The sequence below is a fragment of the Dipteris shenzhenensis genome, chromosome 21, assembly GCF_047967505.1.
Source record: "Dipteris shenzhenensis isolate YYH24624 ecotype China chromosome 21, Dip_SZ_1.0, whole genome shotgun sequence".
NCBI lineage: Eukaryota > Viridiplantae > Streptophyta > Polypodiopsida > Gleicheniales > Dipteridaceae > Dipteris > Dipteris shenzhenensis.
Genome location: NC_141616.1, coordinates 25,954,507 through 25,981,056, shown reverse-complemented (window position 1 = coordinate 25,981,056; position 26,550 = coordinate 25,954,507). Strand labels below are relative to the sequence as shown.

General features: G+C 41.2%; 1 protein-coding gene across 1 annotated transcript; it reads left to right on the top strand.

The window, feature by feature from the left end:
• The first annotated feature begins 13,439 nt into the window (after positions 1-13,439).
• LOC147888688 (jasmonate-induced oxygenase 4-like) lies at positions 13,440-15,348 on the top strand. The gene is made up of 3 exons (XM_087392448.1): positions 13,440-14,334; positions 14,441-14,771; positions 14,955-15,348. The coding sequence occupies exons 1-3, from the start codon at positions 13,787-13,789 to the stop codon at positions 15,201-15,203; spliced, it is 1,128 nt and encodes a 375-aa protein (XP_087248574.1). The 5' UTR covers positions 13,440-13,786; the 3' UTR covers positions 15,204-15,348.
• Positions 15,349-26,550: the final 11,202 nt, after the last annotated feature.

Sequence of the window (26,550 nt, the reverse complement as noted above, 5' to 3'; positions counted from 1 at the left end):
ATGCTATGTGCCAAAAAATCAAAGTACTTTGTGGCAAATCCAAATTGAAATTATTAAGAAGATGAACTCCATTGAAGTGTCCAACAATTCCAAAGTGCTACGTACCAAATGTAATGTGCTATGTGCTAAACTCAAATTGCTATGTGCTATATGAAATTTTCTATGTGCTAGATACAAATTGATATGAGCCCAAGGAAGGTCACGTTCCTTGGTCTTATAAATTTGGGAGAGGAAGTGTGTCAACTCCCCCCCCACAATATACATGTAATTATGTGCTAAATGCAAAGTACCATAAACCAAATGCAAAGTGCTGTATGCTAGATTCAAAATGCTATGTGCAAAATTAAAAGTGATTTGTGGCAAATGCAAATTGAAATGTACATAAAGAATGGCACATTCCTTAGTCTTTCTAATCAAATTTAGATTGTACTTCTAGGCATTGTTGTGGTTGATGTGTGCCACTTTTTTCACCAATGAGGATGGTGGTTTCTATAGAGAAATATAGCCTCCATTCCAACATTGGTTGATGTGGCCATCATGATGGTCGACTTGGGCCATTGTGAGTGTATTCCAGACAGTGCAACGGTTGTCATGATTGGTTTTGAGCCTATTTCATTGACAAAAAGTTGTTCAGAAAGGAACCTCGACGATTAGGAATCAACCCCTATTAGTCCACATTTGGGAACCTTCGTTTAATCCAAACTCTCCTCCTCCCTCCATAGCCCCTATCTGGGTTGAATTAGCTAACCTCCTGCTCTCCCTTTTCCGTCAAATTGAGACCCTTTGCTCACCTCTAAGTCTTCAACCCTGACATCGGTCCCACTCAGTTTCAAGACCTCTGCCTCTACCTCCGCATCCACAATCTCCATGGCCACCACATCCATATGTATGAAGACATGCATGCCACCCATTTTTGGAAGTTCCACTCGTATCTGACTCAGGTCACTCCATGCCAACTAGACCGCTACACACTCCTCCAGACGGCGGTCCTCTCAACACACCTCCTCTAGTGTGACTGGATCCGAGGGTGGCTCAGCAACAATAGGAAGGGAGTCAAGTTAACATCCATAGAGTATAGTCATAGAATGCAGGGTAACCAGTGATTATAGGTGATTAGGCTTCATGATTTACTTCAATGGTTGTAGCCATGGAAGGAGTACATTACAAGCTGAGGGCGTTTGAGGCCCAAATATCCCAAATGGTCTTAGGTTCTGCCATAAAATTTGGTTATTGTGGTTATTTTCCTCATGGGGATCAAGCTGCAAGTAGCCCAATATTGGTGTTGCCACTCCAAGTTTTGAGCCTCACACAAGGGGTTTGAGCCCCAAATAGTTTCAGCCTCGGAGGCTCGAGGCTAACACAAGCTCTATTTAGCACTCTTATATGGTTAACACAAGTGCTCTTTCTGACACACAAGAGTGGAATAGTAGGGGAGAGATGGAAAGGATAGCAAAGATGCCTTGGCACCCTACGGGCCCAAGAGCCTTTTAAATGTAAAGAAAGAGAGAGTATTTAAAGGAAAAGGGTTGGCCCTTCGTTCAAAAGGTGATATGTATAAATTTAGACCAAATGGTTGACTTTGGTCTTCATTGTTGTATGCACAAGTTTGGAATACAAGATCCCTCTTGTCTTCAAGAGTGTCATTGGGTGTTCTCTTATCTCCTTCATAGTGCCTTTGTGTTTGCCACTCCATCCCCTTCACTCTCTCTTTCCCTTCTCCTTCTCCCTCCCTTCTCTCTCTTTTCTCCCCTCTCCCCCTTCCCTCTTTCTCTAGTGGAAACATATTGCAACACTCCGAAAGCCACTTGCATGACACAAGTGGATGGCTCATCGCTCCCACAAGGAAGTAGCTTGGAGTGGAGGCTCCAACAGCATTCCTTCAAGATCGTCACAACACGTGACTACACACCTGTGTTGATCCTTGGATCTAGGAACCTGATAGCAAAATTGGAAGCATCTATATGAACATGGAATATTAGATCCCAGTTCGATACTCTCAACACTGGTGCGGTGGCCAGGGCTAGTTGGAGGGTTTCAAAGGATCTATGGCATTTCTCAATCCACTCAAATAATACTAACAGTTTATATAATGGGCGGGTTCGCTTAGAACAAGATGAACCTTCTATAGAAGCCAGTGTGGCCAGTAAATCGTTGTACTCCCTTGGCATTCATGGGGGTGGTAATTCCAAGATCAGTTTGATTTTGTTGTGGTCTGTGGAGATTCCATTCCGAGACACTATGTGGCCGTGAATTACGCCATGTTTGATCCATAATTGTCACTTAAGGGGATTCAGGGATATGCGGTACAACTGACACTTTTCCAAGATGAGTCTTAGGTATTTCAGGTGATCATCCCACATCAAGCTCACGCATATGTCATCCAAGAAGACTTCCACGAAGTCCCTCAAGTACTCCTTCAAGACCGTGATCATCATCCGTTGGAAGGTGGTAGGCGCATTGGTCAACCCAAATATCATTACTCTAGCCGCTTACACACCCCACTCAATTGCGAAGGCTGTTTTTTGTTGATCCTGCTGGGCAATGGACACTTGGTTGTATTCAGAGAATCTGTCTAGGATTCTATAGGCTTCCTTTTTGGCTACCCTTTCCAAGACATGTTCCATGAATGGCAAGGGATAGTGGTCACGCCTGGTGGTAGCATTAACTTTTCTCAAGTCCACGCATACTCAAATCTTTCCATTCTTTTTCAGGACAATCACGATGGTATTGGAGGGATGCTTGCCATTGCATACCCTGCACCAGACGTTGTCCCTCTGTGGAAACAAGTGGGAGTTGCTTGGTGCCTCCTTGGATGTCCTTGACCTCCACTCTTGGCCTAGCTGATTCGGAAAATTTGAGTCCATCTCACTCATATCCAAGCCCTTGGGCTTGTTGATCTCCTTCTTGATCGTCTCTACACTATAAGACCTAACCGATGGTGATACTTCTGATGGGGTCATGATTTTATTCGAGTTAGCCTTGTCCATCATATTATCATTTATACAGATAGCCACCTTGCTGCATAGTTCAAAGGAGGTAGGATTCATAACCATCAGGTGGTCATGTAGCTTCGAGTCCACCAACCCGATGAGGAAGTGGGGCAACTATTGTTTGTCACTCATTCGCTCATATGATTTGCAAACAGGAATGGAGGTGCTTGATTCTAGCTATGTAATCCCGAATGGATTCCTTGTCATTCTGATTCACCTCATATAACTGGTTAATCGGGCTCCATTTATGTCCACTTGGGCCAAACCCTACAATGAAGGCTTTTCTCAGCGTCTCCTAGTTGACTTTTTCTTCTGGGGTAAGAGCCCTATACCACTAGTCTGCTTTGCCATCCAGGCTAAGACCAAACACATTAGCCATTTCTAGATCTTCGAGAGCTCCAAAGGCTTTGCATATCTACTCAAATTGCTCCACGTGGGAGACAGGGTCTCCTTCCCCAAGGAATTTGATCAGTAACTTGGAGATGGCTATGGGTTGCCTCCTTAAGGGATTCGTGATCCCTGCGGGAAACATTGGGGTGAGCGGAGGTGGTGTGGCCCCCCTTCCTAGGGCATTCACCAAGATGCACATCGCCTCATCTGTTAACAACGTTTGGGTAACTGGTGCAAGCAGCACCATTGTGGGCCTAATGGGGCATAGGCTAGCCCTGGTGGTGGAACACATTGAGTTGCTGGTATCGGCATTGGTGTGGATGCACCAAGGCCTACATTCATTGGAGCAACAGATGCGAGTGGAAACAGTCAGACTTCTAGAGGGGGTCGCTCATACCGAGGTTCCATGCATTGGGCGATAGGGTGGAACTTGTAGGGCCACATAGTTGGTGAAGGTCGATGGCACCTAGAAAGTTGGGGGTTCATAAGATGCCCCTCCTTGAGAGCCTCTCACATCTCCTCGGCTAGGGTCTTGTCCTCGAAAGTCCCTCATCCATGGACCTTCATCCTCCATGTGCTCCCATTGAGGGTGCCTTGCAAAGGAGGTGGGCCCTGGGTCCACAAAGGTGGTTTCCATCCCTATCTGCATTTCAAGAGCTAGTTGCTGCTGACCTTCCCTTCCCACTGACATGTTGGCGAAGGGGTTCTCCATGTTTGCCGAATCTATTCGACCTAAATGTCCAAACATGTTGGAGAATGTACCTCTTAAACTAGATGCTATCGAAGGAGCAGAAGAGTTGGGAGAGGACACACTAGTGAAGGGGGCTTCGGAAGCCCTTGGGCCCATGGGGTCTTGCATCTCCTCCTCCAAGCTCTCCATCTCATTGGAGCTAGATGGATCCTCCTATCCAGGTCCTATTACAAAGTGGGAGCTAGGAATTGAGCTTCTAGTTCGGACTAATCCCCAACTAGGGCAAAAGGTGGGTTGATCATAGCTCGAAGCGCTATCTTCAGGCGCGGGATCCTTGGACAAAATTCTTCTAGATCGCAAGTGCATGTATAAGACCTCTAATAGGGCATACTCAGGCTAAACTTGAGTTATGTATTTTTTTCTGGACTACCCCAGAGGTATCCCAATGGGCATAGGGATAGCGCTATAGGGATAGCTTAACGCACCGATCGGTGGGATACCAGTATGGCAATGAGCAGTAGGATAGTGCCTAATGTACCGATCGATAGGATAGGTAGTGCCACGTGTTGGCAAGATGGGACATAGGTGGTATCCCCACGGTCATAAGGATGAGCTAAGACTACATGTAGAGGGATAATGAGGTTGGCGGGATAATGGTATGGCGACGGGCATGGGGGTAGCGAGATGGAAATGGTCACGAGGATGAGCTTAACACGCCGATTGACGAGATACAAATATGGCAATGGGCGTGGGGATAACAGAAGGCACCGATTGGCGGGATACTATTATAGAGATAGTTGTGGGGGTTGCAGTAAGGCCACGAGTCAACGACTGTCAGACCGGCAAGATAGCTAACTCTGACACCCATTAATTAGGGCAACGGGTTAGACCATGGTCACAAGTTAGGTCATGGGGATAGGCTCTATGGCCACGAGTCAATGGAGTTTGATTGGTGGGATAGGACTATGGTGATGGTCGCTGGGATAGCGCTAAGCCCCGACCCGTGGGGATAGGAATGCGCTATGTTGCTAACTGATTTTTGATAATTTTTTACAGATTTGGAGTTTTTGTTTGAGATTTTTTGTGCTAGGGAGATGCTATACTACCTAGTCTACCTACTCAATGCAAAGAACATGAAATAAAAACAACATTGATTCTTCATTATTGGTTGTTTTTTGTGAGATTTGACAACATACACACCTTAGCAATCTGAGAAACTACCTATCATTTCAAAACTCTATCAAACCTAAAAAACGAGCTTCCTAAACTCAAAAATGCTCTTCAACACAAAATGACAGTTTTCCTTCTCTTTTCCATCCAACTCAAACTTCCTTCCTTATTCCTCTACTAAAACTCCACTAACAAAGCTCCAAGTTAAGCTCGAAACCTTGTGCAATGGGTGGATTATGAAAGAAAGCAAGTGCAAATGCAAAAGCATACCTTGAACTCCCCAACAGCGGCGCCAAAAATGTGTAGTCTCAATGGTGACTCACATATCATGGGGATCTTGAAGGAATGCCATTGGAGCCTCCACTCCAAGCTACTTCCTTGTGAGAGCAATGCAAGCACGAGTGGTCCACTTGTGTCACACAAGCGGCTTTCAGATTGTTGTAGTATGTTTCCATGAGAGAAAGGGGGGAGAGTGGAGAAGGGAGGGAGAAGGAAAAGGGAAAGAGAGAGTGAAGGGGGATGGAGTGGCATACACAAAGGCACTATGAAGGAGACAAGAGAACACCCAAAGACACTCTTGAAGAGAAGAGGAAGCCTAGATTCTAAACTTGTGCATACAACAAGGAAGACCAAATTCAACCATTTGGTCTTTTATACATGTCACCTTTTGAAGGGAGGGCCAACCCTTTTCCTTTTAGCACTCTCTCTTTCTTTACATTTAAAAGGCTCTTGGGCCTGTAGGGTGCCAAGGCATCTTTGCTATCCTTTCCATATCTCCCCTACTATTCCACTCTTGTGTGTCAGAAATAGCAATTGTGTTAACCATATAAGAGCGCTAAATAGCGCTTGTGTTAGCCTCGAGCCTCTGAGGCCAAAACTATTTGGGTCTCAAACCCCCTGTGTGAGGCTCAAAACCTGGAGTGGCAAGGCCGATCTTGGGCTAATTGCGGCTTGATCCCCGTGAGGAAAATAACCACATTTTGTGGCAATTTGCAACCTGAACTTGTGACCGTTTGGGATATTTGGGGCTCAAACTCCCTGAGCTTGTATTGTACTCCTTCCATGAGTGCAACCATTGAAGTAAATCATGAAGCGTAATCACTAGTTACCCTGCATTCTACGATTGATGTTAACAACATGCATGATCAAACTTATCCCCAAAGGTGATCTCAATGATGTTTTAAAGAACTTGAGACCATTAACTATGCTTAATACCAGCTACGAAATTTTTGCCAAAGCACTAGCTATTAGACTCAAATTCAAAATGAAAGATTGGATAAGGGAAGAACAAAAGGGCTTCATTCAAGGTAGGCACACCTTAGAGGCCTTTCTGACCCTGTGGGAAGGCTTAGAGCATGCAAATGAAATGAACCAAGACATCTGCTTTCTAAAAGTTGATTTTGACAAAGCTTATGATAGAATGGAATGGCGCTTTGTGCTATCTTCTCTTCCAAACATGGGAGCAGGTCCAAGTTTTATATCTTTTGTAGATATTCTCCTCTGCTAGGCTAGAGATAAGGTGGAGGTAAATGGATCAATTTCCCCCTCATTCTTCCTTAAAATATCCATCAGGCAGGGGTGCCCCTTAGCCCCACTCCTTTTTGCCATTGTGGCGTGGGGTTGATGCACTAGGGTGGCTTATCAAGGATGAAGAAAACAATGGGAACATCATAGGGATTCAGGTTCATAGATAACACTAATCTCACCCTACTTAACATTGACAAATGAGTTGAAATCATCCTAAAGTGCTTGAACATCTTCTACACAGCATCGGGTTCCAGAATCAACCACAAAAAAATAGGAGTGTTTGGCACTAAATCTGCTCCCCCCAAACTATCCTTGACAAGGGGTGTAAGGTCCTTAAAGAGGGAAAGGTTTCCCGACTTCTTGGAATTCCCATGGGCTTTAGCTTCTCAATCAAGGACGGGTGGGATTGGGTCATGTATAGGTTAAGAGACAAGATTAATAGGTGGCAAGGCCTTGAACCCAAGAGGAAATTTGTTCTCAATCACTACATCTACCCTTCCACCTTGTAATTTATAGGTTCCCGTCAAAAAAGCTCTTTAACCAACTTAATAGGCTTTTTTGCACCTTCCCGTGGGGAGGCTCCCTTGATCATAATAAAAGCTCTAAGGTCAAATGGAATTTCTGTACACAAGTCCCAAATCTGAAGGGGGTCTAGGGGTGGTAGATATTGAAAAATCCTGAGTAGGCTTTATGGCGCAATGGATCTTAAAATCCTATCAAGAGCTCGATTCAGTTTGGGCCACTTTGATCTTAAAGGATCTGGGGAAAGTCAAGCTGGACCAGTGTAGATAATGGAAAGGTCTACCCACATGTTCTATCCTTTTGGGTCAAGAATCTTGCGTAGCGAAAGGATCTGAACTGTAGAGATCTTGGGAAATTATGAGACCGTATATTAAGTGGAAGGGATTTTCAAGAAAAACAGGCACTTTTAGCTCAGTCAAGATTCGATTTGGTTTTTGGTTATCTATAGCTTGAACCCGCTAAGAGAAGACCAACTTAAACCAGCCCCATCATACTAAACAAGAGAGGGATCAAGGTCTTGGGGGATCTGTGCGATCGTGGTCAAGGAAAATGGTATGATGATGTGACTCTCTTGCACAGATATAGACTAACCAAATTTGACATGTTCCTAATCAAGAAATGTCATAGACTTTGAGCTAGAGAAAACCTTCTGTGGCTAGGCGGGCAACTAAATTTAGGTGGGTGGGTCAACTAAACCTAACACCGATTCCACTAATCCACGAGGGCTAGGAGGATATGATCAACTGCCTCAACTAAATGTGGTTCAGCAGAGATGATGGCCCGAAAGTTTGCTAAAGTCTGGGACTGCAATGTTTCGGAGAAACAATCTTGTCTTCTCTGGCTTATTCTTCACAGGGGGATATGGATGGCCACCAGGGCCAAGAAGGTTGGTCACGGAACAGATAGTGTAAATGGTGCAACAAATATTGAGAGGATATTCCTCATCTTTTTCTCAATTGTGTGCTCTCTAGGGAACTCTAGAATCTAGTTCATAGACATCTTGCTCCTTTTCCTTTTAGCTATTCAGTTATCATGCTAGGGGATTCTCCAAATAGGACCCCACAAAACTCGAATGCCATTAGAAGCTCAAATCTTTGGTCAGTATGGACGCAAAGATGTAATAAGGTGTTTAATAATGCTCTAATGGAGACTAAAAGTTTATTTGAAACCATATACTTGACTTCAGGTATGAAGGGGTAATGTACAGAAGATCGGTCAGCTCCACCACCAACTCCAGGAGTGTCTGGCCATAGAGGAGAGATTCACAAATGAAGAGACAACTCTATTGGATCAAGCTCTGGCTCTTGCAGAGCTTCTAGAATCATTCCAAAATATGTTGCATGATTTTAAAATTTTCCTCAATTTAGTACCAAAAAAAGAGGGATTAGGGTCAAGGATTTTTAGGGTTTGGCCTAAATACAAGAAATAATTGTAATATGAGATTTTGTTTACATCTTGCACATCCTATCTGCTCATGCCATAGTACTACAAAGTTGCTACTTCATGACACACCCTTCTCTATATTACACCAACTTTGTGGGTGTGTGTGTGTGTGTGTGTCTGGGAGAGAGAGAGAGAGAGAGAGAGAGAGAGAGAGAGAGAGAGAGAGAGAGAGTTGACTCATGAATATAGATGTATCTAATACAAACTGTTTATGACAAGCAATATAGATGTTTATGCTAGGTGCTAAAGAGACATGCAATTTATAATAAGAAATAGATTCAAGAAATTAAATACTAAATTCATTCCTTTCATTTGGATGTGATACCAACATCAAGGCTTACTCTATGAGCATTTAAGGATGGGTCTATTTATTTTGTTCACAAACAAGGAGATAGATTCAAACTTGGATTACATTCAATTTCACTAAGCCATACTTTATAATCCTAGGCATGTCATACTTGTTGAACCATATGATGAGAAATGTTTTATCAAAACACACCAAGCTTGAGAGCTACCTCCAAAGTTTATTTATGCAAAAATTGAAGTAGCGACCATGATCAAAGAGGAATGGGTATGAAACACCAAACATATATTTTTGTGGATGTGTACCTTTGTTTCTAAAAGGGATGTAAACAATATCACATCTTTAGTTATATCTTAAGAGATCTCATTTATTATTGAGATCTTTAATATGCAAGTACTCAGCCCCATAGTTTCTTGTCATCACTAAATCATTTGTTTCCGTTATAATTGTGAATGGTTCTAGATAGAGTCCAAACTACTTTTTGGCAATAAGGCTAGAAAGAGCCCCCTTGTGGAAAGTATGATCCAGCATATTTGTGTATACCCAATCAAATACACATCTTTTTAATTGTATAGGTACAAAAACCGTCATGTTCAAATATCATGCCCAAGTATGCTTGATTATTTCCTATGTTCTAAGATATATTTTAAGTCCTTTGTCCAATATGAGTTCTTTTATATAGATCTTGAAAGCACACTCTAAAGACAAAAATGGCATGCCTTCAATCCTATCTTTCAATAACATAATAGAAAGTCAAGTTTGATGTAGGATGCGTGCAATAGTATTTACAAAAATTATAGGATATTATTAGTGTTACAACATCATTTAATCATTGAGACACAAGATACCATATACAATAGCATACATGACGTTTGGATTTGGGGATCGTTGTGGGGGGAAACGTGCAAGAAAGCATGTATTCATAGTAGCCTATGTTTGATTTTTTATTTTTTCTAAGATTATTATCCACCCCCTTCCATACATGTTCAGATGTTGAATTCCAAGCTCACATTTATATCCTCAGCAATTCACCTTTCTTTTGACACCCAAAGTTAAACTTTTGAAACTTTTAATAAGGGTTTGGAATCTAGGACTTGTGTGTAAGTAGGTTTTTTAAAATTATCCCTTGAACACATGTTGTATCTACGTTTTTTCTCGGGGGGGAGGGGGAGGTGGGTCAATATGTAAAATCCTCATATAACACTTGCGATCGAGGGGTATTAAAAATACCCCCTCCCTATGGAATTTTTATAACATATAAACACCCCTTCTAGAAATTTTGAGATGATACAAGTATCCCTTATGTATGAAAATTTTCACTTTTTAAATCAAAAAGCCCCTTATGTATATATATTTTATACATCTCCATAAAAATATGAAAACCCTTCCATTGGTCACATGTGGTATCTTACATAGTTCTTAGTAACCGCCTGAGGGTTTTATCACTAGTATACACCCATGAGTATCTACATATTCATTAGAAATATATAGTTTGGGAAAAGGATGCCCTCATGGATGTACATAGAAGTTAAGTCCCCTAAATGAATTTAATTCCCCACAATTAACCAGCTTGGTATGCTACATGTTTATAAGGTGACCCCCTTGGGACCCATGGTTTAATGTCATTTAGTATTATATAGATATTGATCCTCTTATATTCATACGGAAGGCAACTACAGCCTATAGTGTCTATTAATGAGCCAATATTACATGCATTAGTTAACACATACACGATAGGGATACTAGAAAAATTTATGAAAAGATAGAATTGAAGGGACAATATGGACACCTACAAAGGGGGTTAAAATATTATCAAATTTTATATATTATAATGTAGGGTGTTGTGATATTCAAGAAGGGGTCAAGCGTCCATAAGAATTAAACAACTCATTGACTTCAACAGTGCAATTATAAAGACACGGACAAAGGACCTATGACAATGGAAAGCAAAAGACACATAGACACAACTTCTTATGCAATAAATACAAATGGTGTGACGTTTCAATCAATGAGCTTGAAAGATGGGGCTTGTACATGATATTCGCTAGTTCTATTGACAAAATGTATTTTTTTGGCCTCTATTGTAAGGCTATCTTGTTTGTAATTCATTTTAAAATACTAAAAAAGTGCACGTTTTAAAGAAGTAGAGACCAGTCAAGCTCAATAGTGTGACTATATTTATATGCTTTCATTCTTTTGATTAACTATTTCCTCTTACCATAGGAACAAATTATATGCTTTAGGTGTAATCCTAAACTTTTAGAATAGTAGAAATGGTAAATTGGATTGTAAAAAAACAACCAATTAAAAGTGCATTAATATCAAGTTTTTAAAAAGTATGATAGATCAATCGTATGCATTGCATCATCATGGGTTCTAATTGCCTTTGAATTTCAAAAAACTACAAAAAATTATGTTAGTGATCCTTATTGGGTTTTCCACACAAAGTTCACATTATACATACTCCTTAGTTTATGGGTTTATTTATTCATATTGGAATTTTGTTTGTTTTTCTAGTTTAAATTTATTTAAAAACCATATGTATGTTGGGGTTTTGGATTATCTCTTTACCACATGTGTATCATACATTTTTATATAGTGACCACACCCCTAACTCCTCTGTCCCTCATGTCCACTGGGTTGCAAGTCCATGTGGTCTAGTATTTCAATTGCAAGTTAACATAGTGTTAACTTTGAATGCTTTACTAGTGGCACAATCATGTTTTAAGTAGAAGAGGAGTACAAGTTTCCATTAAAAGAAGTTTTACTTTAGCACCCACTCGACCTCATGGGGATTACATCACCATAGAGCTAGCTAGGGAGTTTTTACCTCTAAAGGTCTAACGTATCCCCCTTTGGCAAGGAAAGATTTAAGTCATGTGAAGTGGGGACTTGGGGGGGGGGGGGGGGATCTTATTGGGTTCAGTAAGGAATATGCAAGAGCATGTGCATTCACTAGAAGGGAATTTTATTATTATTAAATTTATCCCTTTTTATAAAGTAAACATATTTAAATAATTAAAGCCTTTTTTATTTAGAGAGAGAGAGAGGGGGGGGGAAATCAATTAACAAGCATACTATAAAATAGCATCAATTAACAAGCATAGTGTAAATATAGCTTTCGCTAATAATTTGTAAGGAATATGCAAGAGCATGTGCATTCACTAGAAGGGAATTTTATTATTATTAAATTTATCCCTTTTTATAAAGTAAACATATTTAAATAATTAAAGCCTTTTTTATTTAGAGAGAGAGAGAGGGGGGGGGGAAATCAATTAACAAGCATACTATAAAATAGCATCAGTTAACAAGCATAGTGTAAATATAGCTTTCGCTAATAATTTGATTGAGAAGAGAAACATTACAATAACTAGTTTCAAGCCTTGGCTAAAGCACTAAGGTAAAGTGAATGGGTAATTGTGAAAACCAACCTTCAATGATTATTTTATGGTTGCAACTATGAACAATTGGGTGGAGATTCTTGCTCGTAACTTAGCTGGCTACCCTTGGAAGTGTGTGGAAACAATTCCCATGTCTTCTAATGATAGTTGGGTCTTGAAATGTCTAGCAAATGTATCACGAAAAGAAAGGTGTGGCCTTGCATATCAAATGATTGGTTGGCTGAAAAACACCCATTAAAATAGTACCAGAAAAAAACATCCTAAATTAGTGTATTTTGCATTGATTGAGATTGAGAAGAGCCATCTAATGTTTTACCTCTTCTTTAGAATACTTGTTAACTGTAAAAACTACTCAAAATTTGGCAAACGTATATGTTTCAAGATGCAATAACTGGCTAACTTGGAGGGTGCCTCTATTTTGATTGGTTGGGATTTGGGGAAAAGGTTTTCCGGTAGCATTGTGTCGAAAAGCATGGAGCCAATGATCAAGTTTGAATGAAGCAAGAAACTGCAATGCCTTTTCACGCTCGAAATCATACAGAATTGGGGAACAAGATGGCCAAAAGCGGCACTGGTGGGAACCTCCTCTATTCCTTGTAGAAGTCGATGTTTTATGGAACTCTAGTGTCATAAAATGAAGAAAGTACGAACTATGGGGAGCACAACCCGATTATGTAAAGAAGGAGAAATCAATCCTTAGGGGTACATTATGCCGAGTAAGGTCAATTTTCGCAATCAGGCATTATTGGGTTAATAAAAAGGAGCACGTGGTGGGAAGAAGAGAGATCTGGTCCGTTGAAATTACCGACGAATCGGACGGCGAGGAGAGGGGGATGAGCTGGGTAAAGATGTCAACGACGAGGAATAGGGGCACGTGTACGTATAGCGGAAATATTTATACGCAATACCGTAAAAATTTACGTATTGTACACCGTCGTCTTCCTCAATGGAGCTATATATTGAACTTTGAAGCAACGCAAACTACTTGCTCTGAGGTCCGCCATAGCCATAGCTTCGCAGTATCTCTTTTCTCTTTGTTAAGTACGCTCCTCTTCCCTATAAAGATCACCCCCCTTACTCCCACTCACCCACCCACTTCCGTTTGTTCCCCCTTTCCCCCCCCTTCCCCGTAGTCCTTTCGCTATAGCTCTGCTCAACTGCTTCCCCTTCAACCTACGTACTGCTTCCCGTGTCGGGTCCTGCACCACCATGGACTCCTTTCTCCTCTCTTTGTAGTTTCTTTTGCTTTAGCTGCTTCCTTTCCAGCTGCTGGCTCGCTTCCAGCTAGTTTCTGCAAGCTCCCTCTCTCTCTCCACCCCGGCTTCTTCTTTCTGCTCCTCCTGTTGCCATGGCCGCTGCTGTTGCCGTTGCCCCCCAGCCCATCGTCACTAGCTTCCCCGGTGGCTCCTCCGTCGACTGGCCTGAGCCCATCCAGCGCGTCCAGCTCCTCGCCGAGAGCGGGCTTAGCTCTGTGCCTCCTCGTTACATCCGTCCCGAGTCCGAGAGGCCGGCTCCTCCTGACTCGCGTGTGGAACTCGACGTTGTGCAAATACCTCAAATTGACTTTTCTGGATTCGAAGAGGAGAGCAGACGAAAATTGATACTCGCGGAAATAGGCCACGCATGCGAGGAGTGGGGTTTCTTTCAAATTGTCAACCATGGTATTCCCCAGTCCCTGCTTCAAAGAGCGCTGTTGGTGGCTAAGCAATTCTTTGAACTGCCGTTGGAGGAAAAGCAAGCTTATGCCAACAATCCAATGACGTACGAAGGCTATGGGAGTCGTCTTGGGATAGATAAGGGTGCTATCTTGGACTGGGGCGATTACTTTTACCTCAATATCCTGCCCATTTCTGCCAGAGACCCGACAAAGTGGCCAACAAGACCCACCTTATGGAGGTAATTGTCTGAATGCACGATATTGCAGATAAGGGAACAAGAATATAAAAGGAGTCTTAAGTTCTGATCAAAGTCTCAAAATTTCGAGTGGACTAAATTTGCGCAGGGAGACAATGGATGAATACAGCCAAGAGATTTCCAAACTGAGCCAAAAGTTGCTGGAGGCTGTTTCCTGTACCCTGAATGTTAAGCCTTCTGCGTTGAGAGAGGCGTTCGGTGACCATGAGAGCGAAGTTTCGTTCCGCATCAACTTCTACCCGCCCTGTCCGCAGCCCGACCTCACGTTGGGTTTGGCTCCTCACTCTGACCCTGGTGGCCTTACTATCCTTCTGCAAGACGAAAATGTTGAGGGCCTGCAAGTGCGGCACGATGGACGATGGGTCACCGTGAAGCCAGTTCCGGGCGGTCTCATTTGTAATTTGGGCGACCAGATTCAGGTATTGCATTGATCAAATCGGAACTAATAGAGGGATTCGTGTGTACGATAGAAACATAAGTCCAATTTAGTTGCTTGGAGTCTTGGTGGCGATCATAAGATCTCGAATGCTTCTGTGCTACTAAATTTCAGCGTCAAGCGCACAACTCATTAGCGTGAGAATGTTTGGCGAATTTTGGTTCAGATCTTGTCCAACGGGACGTATAAGAGCGTGGAGCACCGAGCAGTCGTGAACCGCGAAAAACAAAGAGTATCTATTGCTGCTTTCGGCAACCCATCCAACAGACGCGTCATCGGTCCGCTGAAAGAGCTGGCAAACGAAGCGACTCCAGCTCGCTATGAATCGATGAGTTTCAGGGATTACAGATCGTTTATCCGCAGGAGCGGCACAAAGGGCAAGGAAATTGTCGATTCGATCAGCTCTCCGAGATGATGCGTTGTAATCAATGTACCATATAGGTGCGCAGAGAATTTCTGCGAGCGTTCCTGCAAGCAAGTATTACCCATTTGAGGAACGCTCGTGTACGCAAAGTTGTAATATTAGGATTCAGGAAATTCAAGCAGCAGGGATAATATAATATGGCAGCACTAATGAACGGACGGCATCTAGAATCTGATCCAAAAATAATTGAATGATCGTTCGTAACACTCCTGACGGACTCACGAGTCACGACTGTGCAAACGGAACACCCATGACGAACTCACGAGTTACGACTGTGTGCAAAAGATAGTACGTAACGCCGAGGACGACGTGCTACGTAGTACGCGCCGTGACGGATGAAACTGGCTTATTATGAGATTCGGTTAGCGTAAGACGAGCACAATAAGTCAGCAGCATGTGCAGGATTATAGCCGTGGAGAAGGCAACGCATGCGCATGCGGAAGATTGTAGGAACGTGAAAACTGGGAAGAATTCATGACGGTTGACGAAAACAAAACGCCATCTTAAAGATCCCCAAGCCCCCAAGCAACGTGCAAACTGCAACCTTGCTTCTTCCCTTATTAGAATTGCACGATCTTTCTAATCGTTTTTGTTGGCCTGCCCTTTTTGAAAGTTAAAATTATTTCGTTGGATTTAAATTAGTCCATCCAGATGTTGAATGGCTCCGTGAGTTTTTTTAATTTATGTTTCCTATGTTTACGGAGTAGGCCTACTCATCTTTTTCCTTGTCATGTTCATATCTCACGGATAATATTGTTTTTAGTTTTCATTTTCCTAATGTAAGGATTTATGCACGGGTCACAAAAACATTTTTCTTAACAAATACAAAAACCTTAAAGGTGGAAATGTCTAAGAGTCTTTATTGAAGTTTTAAGAAAAAATTTAGCTAAGGAAGATGCCTTCTTAAGATCTGTGTGTTGTTCAGTTAGAAGGGTCATCCATGTCCTTGTTGCTTGCAGCATGGGATGAGGGTATAATGCCCAGTTTTGTGGTCAGTTCTTGTAAAAGTTCTTCCTTAGGCTATTAAAACACTCTACTTTTTTTTTAAAGACTTCAAGTTTGCAAGTTTTAAAACCTTTTATTTTCAAAATCGAAGATTGATTCTGAAATTACTCGTTCACTTGACATAAACCCTAGTTGTCCGTGAATGCAACTTGATCTTGAATTGTCTACTTTTCCTAAACAACCATAGCCAATGAATAGGAAGGATCTAGTTGTAGACAACGTATACTTCCCATGTCATGTTGGGATAGAACATTTCCCTATTTTTAACAAAAAAAGTAAGGAATGAATTTGGGGCTATGCAATCGACAAATGTTATTTTCAATAAAAGGCTTCTAGCTAAGGGGAATCTAGGCATTCATACAAGTCTTGAAAACTTGCCTTGTAGGCAAGGGAAAACATTATAATGAAAAGGTGCAATTTACACTCGTCCTACCAATGATCCTTGGGTGATTGTCCTTGCCACAATGATGGCAATCCTTAATGTACTTGCTTTACCCCTCATGGTGGTCCACGAGGATGATGCTTCCATGGAACAAGTACACCACCCATGACAATGCAGATTTTGAGTATGTACACCTTATTTCTATTGAAGTATCCATAGTCCAAACTAATAATGAGAGTAACTACTTTGAATAGCGCACCTTATTACATTTGTATTAGAACATGCACCAAGGCAATCATCATCATTATACTTTTAGTATGACCAACCTAGCTCAACCAACTTAACTATCCTTTTTTCTTGCATCTCAGACGTCTACCTAAGGTTCTACCCAGGCAAAGTTCTATGGTTTCCCATTTATCATGAATGATCATCCACATAGATTGACCCTCCATAGACTCATACCATTAATTGCTAACTAATGCATTCAAGTAATATCCTGATGCATATGCTTGCATTTAGAGCTCATAAACCCACACATTAGAGGTCTCTTAAGAAGTGCAGTATTAAGAAACCCTAGATATGGTGTGCATTCAAGAAGTGCAGTATTAAGAAACCCTAGATACGGTGTGCATTCGAGGGGAAACCTCTTATCTATAAATTGTATGGATAAGAAGAGCCCCTTTTCTATACAAACTTGCAAGCTTTTTTCAAAAACCCCTCATGTAAATACATTTTGGTAAATTTACCTTACATTTTTAATTAAAAAACCTCTCCATTTGAACCCTCTTGATATACTTAGCTATTTCTAGGCAACCACCCGAGGCATTGGACCATAAATTTCAAGAGTTTGCATCAGTTGGAGAGTTGCCTTCCCGAGCTTGAGAACTAAATCTATGTGGTTCTCATCTTTTTTTGCACTTCTACCCTAGCCCTCACCACTTAAAGATAACAGAAAGATACAATCAAGGGTGCTCTTCATCACCCAAATATGTACAATCTTAATTTTTATAAAAAGAATAGCTAGCAAAAAAACAAAGGATAAAAAAGGACGTGTCCAGTTCTTCAAGTGCTAAGCATATTTCAATCCTAGATGTTTAAGCCTTTTCTTTACAATATACAAGATCAAAGGCCTCCAAACAAAAGGCAAAGACAATGGGGTTGGAATTCATCTATAAATATTGGTGATGCACATGAAATGCATTGATAATGATGTCCATGCCCTATCAAACCCACTAGGCATGCTAACGCAATCATTGAGCATCAAATGAGATGATTGAGCCAATGGATGACAACAATGATTGGACACTAAACAATTAATGGAGAAATGAAAGTGAAATTGAGCACCATATGAGACCTTGTCTTTGTATGGTGTCCACACTCCATCAAGTTATGATTATTGAAAAGGTAGGTTGTTCTTAAATAATACCCACAATACATTCACAAAGTATCGAAGAATATTGAAGTTGTTCTTGGAATTTTGTGAATTATATCATAACATTGAAGTAGAAAGTAGGCCATTATAGGGATATGCTTATCCACTAGTAAAGAATCGAATTATAAACATATATTCGTTAACTACTATGTCAAATCATGACTATTAAAGAGAAACCAATCACAACATATGTGAGATTAAGTTAAAACAAAGAGAAAAGGTAGTGTATTCATTGTTTGCCATGAAGTGCAACCTTACGTCTCATTTTCACTTATATTCATTTAGACTTTTGGGACATCTAAAGTAGGCCCACCACAAGTAGCAAGAACGAATACAACACTAACTTACAACTTGCATCTACAGAGAGAGAGAGAGAGAGAGAGAGAGACTTTAAGTAAATAAAAAATAAAGAAATTTTTTATAAAATAAATAAATCTATAAATAAGTAAATAAATACACACACAAAGACATATATATATATACATACATATATATCTACATGTAACATGGCCTAGAAATGTCATCAAGGCACCTAAGATAGAAATTGACATTAAAAAGTGGGGATTTTAGATTGAATAGATGTTATATATTATATTGACTATAAATGATTTTGTAAAACCGTATCTCTAGGGGCACTAAAAGATTTGTAATCCTACAATGTTTTGAACTTTCCAATGGGAAAATTCACATATATAATGGGCTTTTAAAAGTAAAAAATTTTGGCATAAGAATATTTTAAATATTATTGGGGTTTATTAATTGCCCCTAAAAGGCATGTGGTTAGAAGAGTTTTAGAATAGTTAGTTTATGAGTTTCATGTAATGTAATAGTGTGTATAGGTTCGTACAGTGGCATACATGTGGATAAGGAGATCAACCCTATGCACTCATGATTTTGTTTATAAAGTTTCTTTGATAATGTTAGATCTATATACTTACACTACAACAACTGACTCCATTATTAATGCTCTTTTTTACAGTAATTACATTAGGAAAAAAATTCCAAACTCTCGAAGGCGTTGCAGTTTTTGTGGACATTAGCATCGATAAGAACACGTCGAAATACATGTCACAAATCACATCAATATTTTCATCCACGATAAGTCCTATTTTGATGGAAATAGCAACGCTAATATAAATTTTATTTCCAATGGTTACAAACAAATTTCTAGCATTGTTTTCAATGCTAATATGGATGCTTGTAAAAGATTATCGATTGTAATATCGCCGCTGTTAAAATTTCTCGCACTACTATGCCTCTGTCCTTTTTTAACATTTTAATATCTATGTTTAGCGTGCGTAGGTGCCAAAACCATCAGTATGGCTCATGGGTAGGTTTTCTATTGGTATTAGCATCAATATATAATACCGACAATAACTGATGTCGATATATACTATTGTTAATACCGACATTGGTAAAAGTGTTATATACCGATAGAATTATAGAATATGGTTTATAGTAAGACCCCAATAATTTTTTGTTGCAAGTTTTTCCATTTGAAAAATATAAGAGTATGTACACCAAGTTTGAGATCAAAATACTCATGTATTCATGGTCAATTTAATATACAAATGTACATAATGCCACTATAAAAGTGAAAGGACCAAAGATAAAAAGTCTTGTCAATGGCAAAAGAATCAATCAGTAGGATTTACATCAACGTCCATCTTGAGCCAAGTCCTGGGTGCCAAATAAGTCTATCTCTAACTGTATAGTCAAGTGATCACCTATATCATCATCACCTAATGTACGTCTACCTAAGACTTGATCCTCTAATTCACCTTCTTCAATAATATCAAGTGATAAATGATCCCCATCTTCTTCCCCAATGTCATGATCTCTATCTTCCTTCATTACGATTTCATTATATGCACTTTCTTCTTCATATCCACATCTCTATCTTCAAAAGTATGTTTACTTCCAAGTATAATGTGGACCACATACCACCCTCTTGGATTAGAACGATCCAGATGGAAGACCAACTATGTTCAAGATGCAAATTAAATGCCATCAATTGTATTCATTTATTCTTTATTATATATGTTCACATGTACCAATTCTTTAAAAACAAAGGCATTAGCTTAATTAGTTTGTTAGTAGTACGTACTTGCTAATAATGCTTGAGAAGAACAAAAGTATCACTTTCAAGGTCCATAGTTACTATAGCATTGTGCCCATTATAGATGGTTCTAAACCTTTTACATCAAGAATGAAAATACTTAATTGTCTAAAATCAATTTCATAGATTTATCATATGGTCCCACAATAATCTAATTGGTATAAGAAGCACTTTATTAGCTATCTTGTATGAAGTCATCCATGGCTCCACAATCATATGTGACTCTCTTTGAGTCGATGTGTTCTACATGAAAATGCCATTGATAATATTTTCTTTGTGCACTGATGTCTTTTTGTATAAGAATAAAAAAGCTATGTAGATTACATATAGGAACACCTATGCACTTGTGAAAATAGCACTAATAAATGCACATATAGCTACCATGGATAATGGATATCACAACATCTAGCTTTCCCATTTTTGTTGAGATGAAATTTAGTATAGAATATACATTTTATGACTCAATGTGCTTACATAGAGAAACCCTCTTTGCAGGAATGATGACTAAGACCTTGCCACCCATGAGACGATTGGATAGCCATCGGAGCGTGGATGTCAGCCTTGGATCTTGTATCGGCACATGGGATGGATGGTGAGCTGATTGAACACTGCGCTTTCAAAGGAAGAAGCAGTGAAGTGAGTGGGCACCAAGGCACTGAAGATGGACCGATACTTTTCTAAAAAAGACTACAAGTAAGAGGCACTTTGCGTGTCCACAAATGGGAAGCGTTGATGGGTAATGCTCATCTTGTTTCGTCACTATTGAAGGTCGTTGATGCAGAGTAGGAACATCTACTGATCTTGTTCGCAACCTTTTGATTGTTCCACTATTCGTGAGCTCGTGGGAAGCTCATTAGTGCGCCATCAAATTTTGTGGGTGGCCAATATTGTTGGGGAAGCATTTGGTTCATAAGCCATGGGTATGCCAGAAGCAAAGCAAAGCTACCATTTAAGAGGTCTTTTGGTTGTTCCAATAGAGGCAGCCTTGTTCAATCTCAGAGGTCGAAGGAGATTAGTAGAGAAAGAGCTGCGCCATTACTTTGAAGAGGCAACTAATCGTCAGTTGCAGTTTTGCTCATTTTGAAGGTTTTTGGTTGTTTGAGGGAGCTTGTGAAAGCTCACGGAAGTCTATTAATATTCTAGTTGATCATGGGATCCTTCCCTCCAGCATCATCGGATTCAGTCACGACTGGGACGAGTCTTGCATGTAGATGAATGAAGTGCTGGCTTCCGTTGCAGAAATTATAAAGAATTGCGCGGTCATCTACCTCCGGATATTACAGAGGTGCCTGACTTTAATACTAAGGGAAGCCAGAGGTCTATGCTACTTGTGCGTCACCAACAGCAGTTCGCAAAAGCCAGGAAACACTGTGCAGGGACTCCTGGATACTCACGACAGCCTAACAGTGTCATAATTGGAATCGTCTAGCCCATCTAGCTCTTTGCACAAGTAGCAATACTCGAGGAGCAAAAAGTTTACAAGCTCATGAATACCCTTCTACTGCAACAGCTCAACTTCACAGCACTTAAGGTTATTTCTGGCACTACGTGTTAGTATGTGAGGTAGACGTGGCTATTTGATCGTGCATGAGCATGGTTAGTGACCTTTTATTCTCACAATTGATGACGGTCCGTAGGATTGAAAGAGTACCATTGTGTGGCTGAGCATAATAAAGATGGTTGATGAGAAGATGCAATAGAGGAGAGATCAATTGGCACTTCTTTGATTATGAACGTTAGTGTTGATTATCAACAAAGAAAAACTCACGGAGAGAATTCTTCCCATTCAAGTGTGGTATGGCTTAGTGTTCCATCATCATAGCAAGAAGGCCACCTATCAAATTTTGGCTTAAAAGTAGCAACAAGGAGGAGTACCATGGGTCTAAAGTTATATTCCAAGCTCCTGGCATCCAATTAGGCTTTGGCAGCAAGGATCTACGTGATCTCACAGAGGGTTCTTCTTACAAGCTTATGATCATTAGGAGGCTATGATTTCTCTATGCTCAGTGATCCTTGTATTTTTTACTATTGTCGGTGATTATTGGTATATAGTATTTCATGGTGTTTCGAGGTTATAGTGATTTGAGTTGGTGTTGGGATTGTAGTTCTTCTTAGTGTGTTTGCAAACGTGATTGTGTTCCCAGCTATAAAGGTAATTCCAAGTTGCTTTGCTAGTCTCATCACGTTTTGGTGCCTCCACGGAGTATCGGTCTCCGGGCGGACCTTCACTTCACAAGACCAAAATCATTGGTGGTTGATCATAGAAATCATGGCTCAGGACTTTCCCATTGTTTCACGGGACACAGGGCGACGATGCCAAAAAATTTATGGAATATTTGAAAATTACTTGTTTAATCAAGAATCGGAAAGACCCAGTCTTCATGCTATAGATCTTTACTTATTGTATGCAAGATGAGGCTAGGCGGTGGTTTCATGGCTACGAAGTTACCCAGGCGGCCAATAACCCACCGATAGAGGTAACATTTGAATTAGCAAGGGATGCTTTTTTTACAACACTACAGGAGGGTGGAAGACCCGGATACATTGGGGCATGAAATATATAATTTCGTGCAAAAAGGCCCCCTCGATTCATACATTCAAGATTTCAACCGCCTGTGGGATCGCTGGTGCGTGTCACTAGGGAATGAGCAACAAAAAGGAGAAATGCATTGCTGGTCTTAGTTAGAGACCCTTTACGGATGAAGCCGAAACTAAAACCTGTAGCCAATTTTTAGGAAGCTATTGATTTGGCAAAGGCAAAAGAGTGGAATATGATTAGAATGGAGTAGCTGGACAGGGGAGTTCAACAAATGTTGAGGGGAGGAACAATATTCCATGTACACTTTGGTTGCACAAGCAGAAACAAAGAATACCCAGAATGATAGTTTGCGTAAACGAATGCATGAGGTAGTGGACATGTTCAAAAATCTCAGTTTGAATCTTTTGGGTGGAGTAGGAAGAGGACAAGGTAGAGGACCCAGGCCACTGTATCAAAATCCAAGAAACAGACAGGATCCAAGAGCAGGTAGAGGAGCAAATCAAAGGAGGTTTAAACCCTATCACTGTTATCATTGTGGGGATTGGGGCCATACTAGTCCGAATTGTGATAAGCCTCTTCATAGAGGAGGAGATATGTTTCCTTTGCCAAGAAATCTAAACTATCAAGCAAATGATTTTGGAAGAGAACTAAAGGGAATGCCTGGAACAAGTGGTTTGACCCCTGAGGAAAAAGGGAAAGGAAATAGAAATTAAAGGCATCCTAATGTTTCACCGATATATCTAGAGGATCTTGCAGTGATGCCAGTGAATAGGGCCAAGGAAAAAGAGCATGAGAATGGACATGGCGATGTGAAGAGGGGAAAACAGAAAGAGGGGGACTTTTCTTCAATAAAAAAGAAGCCAAGACAACAAAGGCATTTCGAAATAGGGGATTTACCACTTGGGGGAACTCAAGAAAATTACTCTCTCCACAAAGATTTGATAGGTCAAAACGTGGCCATTTCATATGGTCAATTAATGGAGCTTTGCCCTTGATTGGTGGTCAGCCCACCCAAGCAAGAGAAGAAGAAGATGGTAAGGGTTCAATCCTTGGAAGAATTGCATGACATATGCCATGTGATTGATGCTTGGCATAGAGGAAAGTCAATAGGTGAAGCCTATGTTGATGGAGGAGCCTAAGTGTGCGTGATCACACAATCTTGTGTTGAAAGGTTAGGTTTTGAGCTCAATGGAGTTTCAGGCTACAATTTAGCATAGTGGATAGGAATTAGCTTGAGGAAGAGGAAGAAGAAAAAGAATAAAGTGAGGCCAACTCCAGTGGAAGTGAAGAAGACAGTGAAATCGATAGTGAGATCACTGATTCAAGTGGAGATGAAGTGGGCATGCTATTTCTAGAGAGTGAGGATGAAGTGGAGGATGATGTGGGACATGTGGAAGTAAAGTGGGATTCATGGCCGACTTCATGCAACTAGTGGAAGAAATAGAGAAAGAGCATATACAAGATTTCAGGAACACAATGGTCTTCCAAAAGATGGCATCAAGGAAGATAATGTAGCAGATAAAACACGATTTGTGACGTATTCATTTCTCTATATCTAGACTTATGGATGGTTTGATGAATGGACACTTGTGGAAGGGTATGCCCTTTCGACGGGACACTTCCTATAAGGCACAACCCTTCACAAGAGACACTCTATTGAAGAGACATTCCTATTGTAATGTACCCTCTCATCAAGGGTCACACCGTTCACAAGTGGTACACACCTCTTCATGCACATACACTTTGGAGTACACACCTTTTCATGTGTGACTCTTCACTCTGTATATAAGAGAGGCCCAATTGTATGGATGACACACAACAGATACCCTACAGACATTCAAGCAATACAATTATTCCTTGTTCTCTACTATTTCAGTCTCCTTTCTGTTCCTTAGCACATTTCTAAATATAGTAAATCTAGGATTTCTTACAGTGGTATCAGAGCAAAATTCACTCCTGCTTGTAGGAAATGCCCCCCACCTTCTAGCACCAATCTGATACATCTTTTCTGCTAGAAGGATATCCGTGCACATTGTGCATGGAAGAGATGGAGAGGATGAGCGTAAAAATTTTTAGTGCCAACCCTGCCTAAAGTCATCAATGGCCTCTCCATCTCCCACACATCATGAGTTGATGTGAATGGACACGACAAAAATCGTGTCTTTTCAAGTGCTTGGGCTGTCCCAAAACCAAGGGACGCACCTTTTCCAGCATCGGACACACTTTTTGATGAAGAGTCTTGACTCCTCACCCAAGGGACACACCCCATCATGGACAAAAGGACACACCTATTCATGTAGAGACACCCCTTTTCAAAATAGGGACACACCCCTTCATGAAAAGGTGCACCTATTCCAAGGGTCACACCCCTTCGAATAGGCACACCTTTTAGGCACCAAGCACTTATAAAAAGGGTACCTAGAGGGGTTAAAATGGAAAACCCAGCCCCAAACCTTAGGTTTGCCCTAGCTACCCAAGGGTTAAATAAAACCACCCTTTAATTTTTGGGCAACCACCCCATGTAGGTAGCCCAAACGGAAAAAAAAACAAAAGGGACGTACCTTTTCAACACTTACAAATTTTTCGTCAAATCAGGTTGGTTTCATTGCCAGCACCTGCTTGTGCCATCTCGCTGCCAGCCCTTGCTCACTGCCAGCCTTGCTTGCGCCATTTTGCTACCAGCCTTGCTTGCGCCATCACGCTGCCAGTCCCTACTAGCCCCTACTCAGTGCCAGCCCCTCCCTCGCCATTTTGCTGCCAGCCCCCTCGCCATCTGAAGCCCCTAGTCTCGCTAGTATACGGCCCTGTTTCTTGCTAGCTTGCAGCGTGAGCACAGTGCCAGCCAGCCATTCTGTCGCAAATCAGCCTGCAACCAGATTTTTGCCATTGACAGCCTGCCTCCCCCTTTCTATTTTGCCAGTATTCCATGACATCAGCAGCCTGGTGCGCCAACCCCTATTGCAATCCAGAATTGGGTACCTACAGCCTGCTGCGCCATTGATAGCCTGCTCTCCTTTGTTCGCCATCTTTTTCCTACCAGATCAGCAGTAGTTTCAGCTTCCTATCGCGATGAAGATAGCTTGTTAAATGCCAAGTGCAATTTTGCTCCTTGCCACCCATTGCAACATGGACCTTCGGATAGAAATATGTAGGCCTCTTCTACGCAACAATTTGGTAGATTAAATCATTGCCAGGTGGAGTCTTTCCATTTTGTTTTTAAGGATTCTCTTGTCTTTATCAAATTACAATAAATGAAAGACGCTCTCTTAAAGCATGGGCACCCCTGGTAATTCATGTGGCATTTCAAGGGCACCTCAGGCATCTACCACACAATATCGTGTTCAGATTGCACAACCAGCCCATTTCGGAGCTTTGGCATCGTGGGTCTTTTGTGTCACATGCCCTCCTAGTGATTTGGACCACATCCTATACCTTTTGCATGAGGCACCTCAGTTACATTACTTCCTCAGCACAGTATAGGTTGTGTTCCACGAGACACGAAGATACCCAGAACCCGATATTCCTCAAGAGTTTGTTGTCCATCTTTGGAGAGAATTTTACCCCTCATCTTCGCCATCTCCAGGGTACTGTCCACCTCCTTCAGCTCCCATATATCCTCCTATACAGGTTGTATCTTCCCCAAGATAGTATTTACACTCCGAAGGCACTCCTTCTCTTGGATATCCTCCACTTCCGACAGTAGCTCCTTATCCCTTCTCAGACCCATGGACTCTGCAACCTACTTCTATCCTCTCACGAGCAGTAACACCACTTTTGACATCACCAGTGTTACCTCAAACAGGACCTCCTTTACCAAACTTCCGCGGGTGGTTCCATCCTGCCTCACCTGCCCCCTCCAAC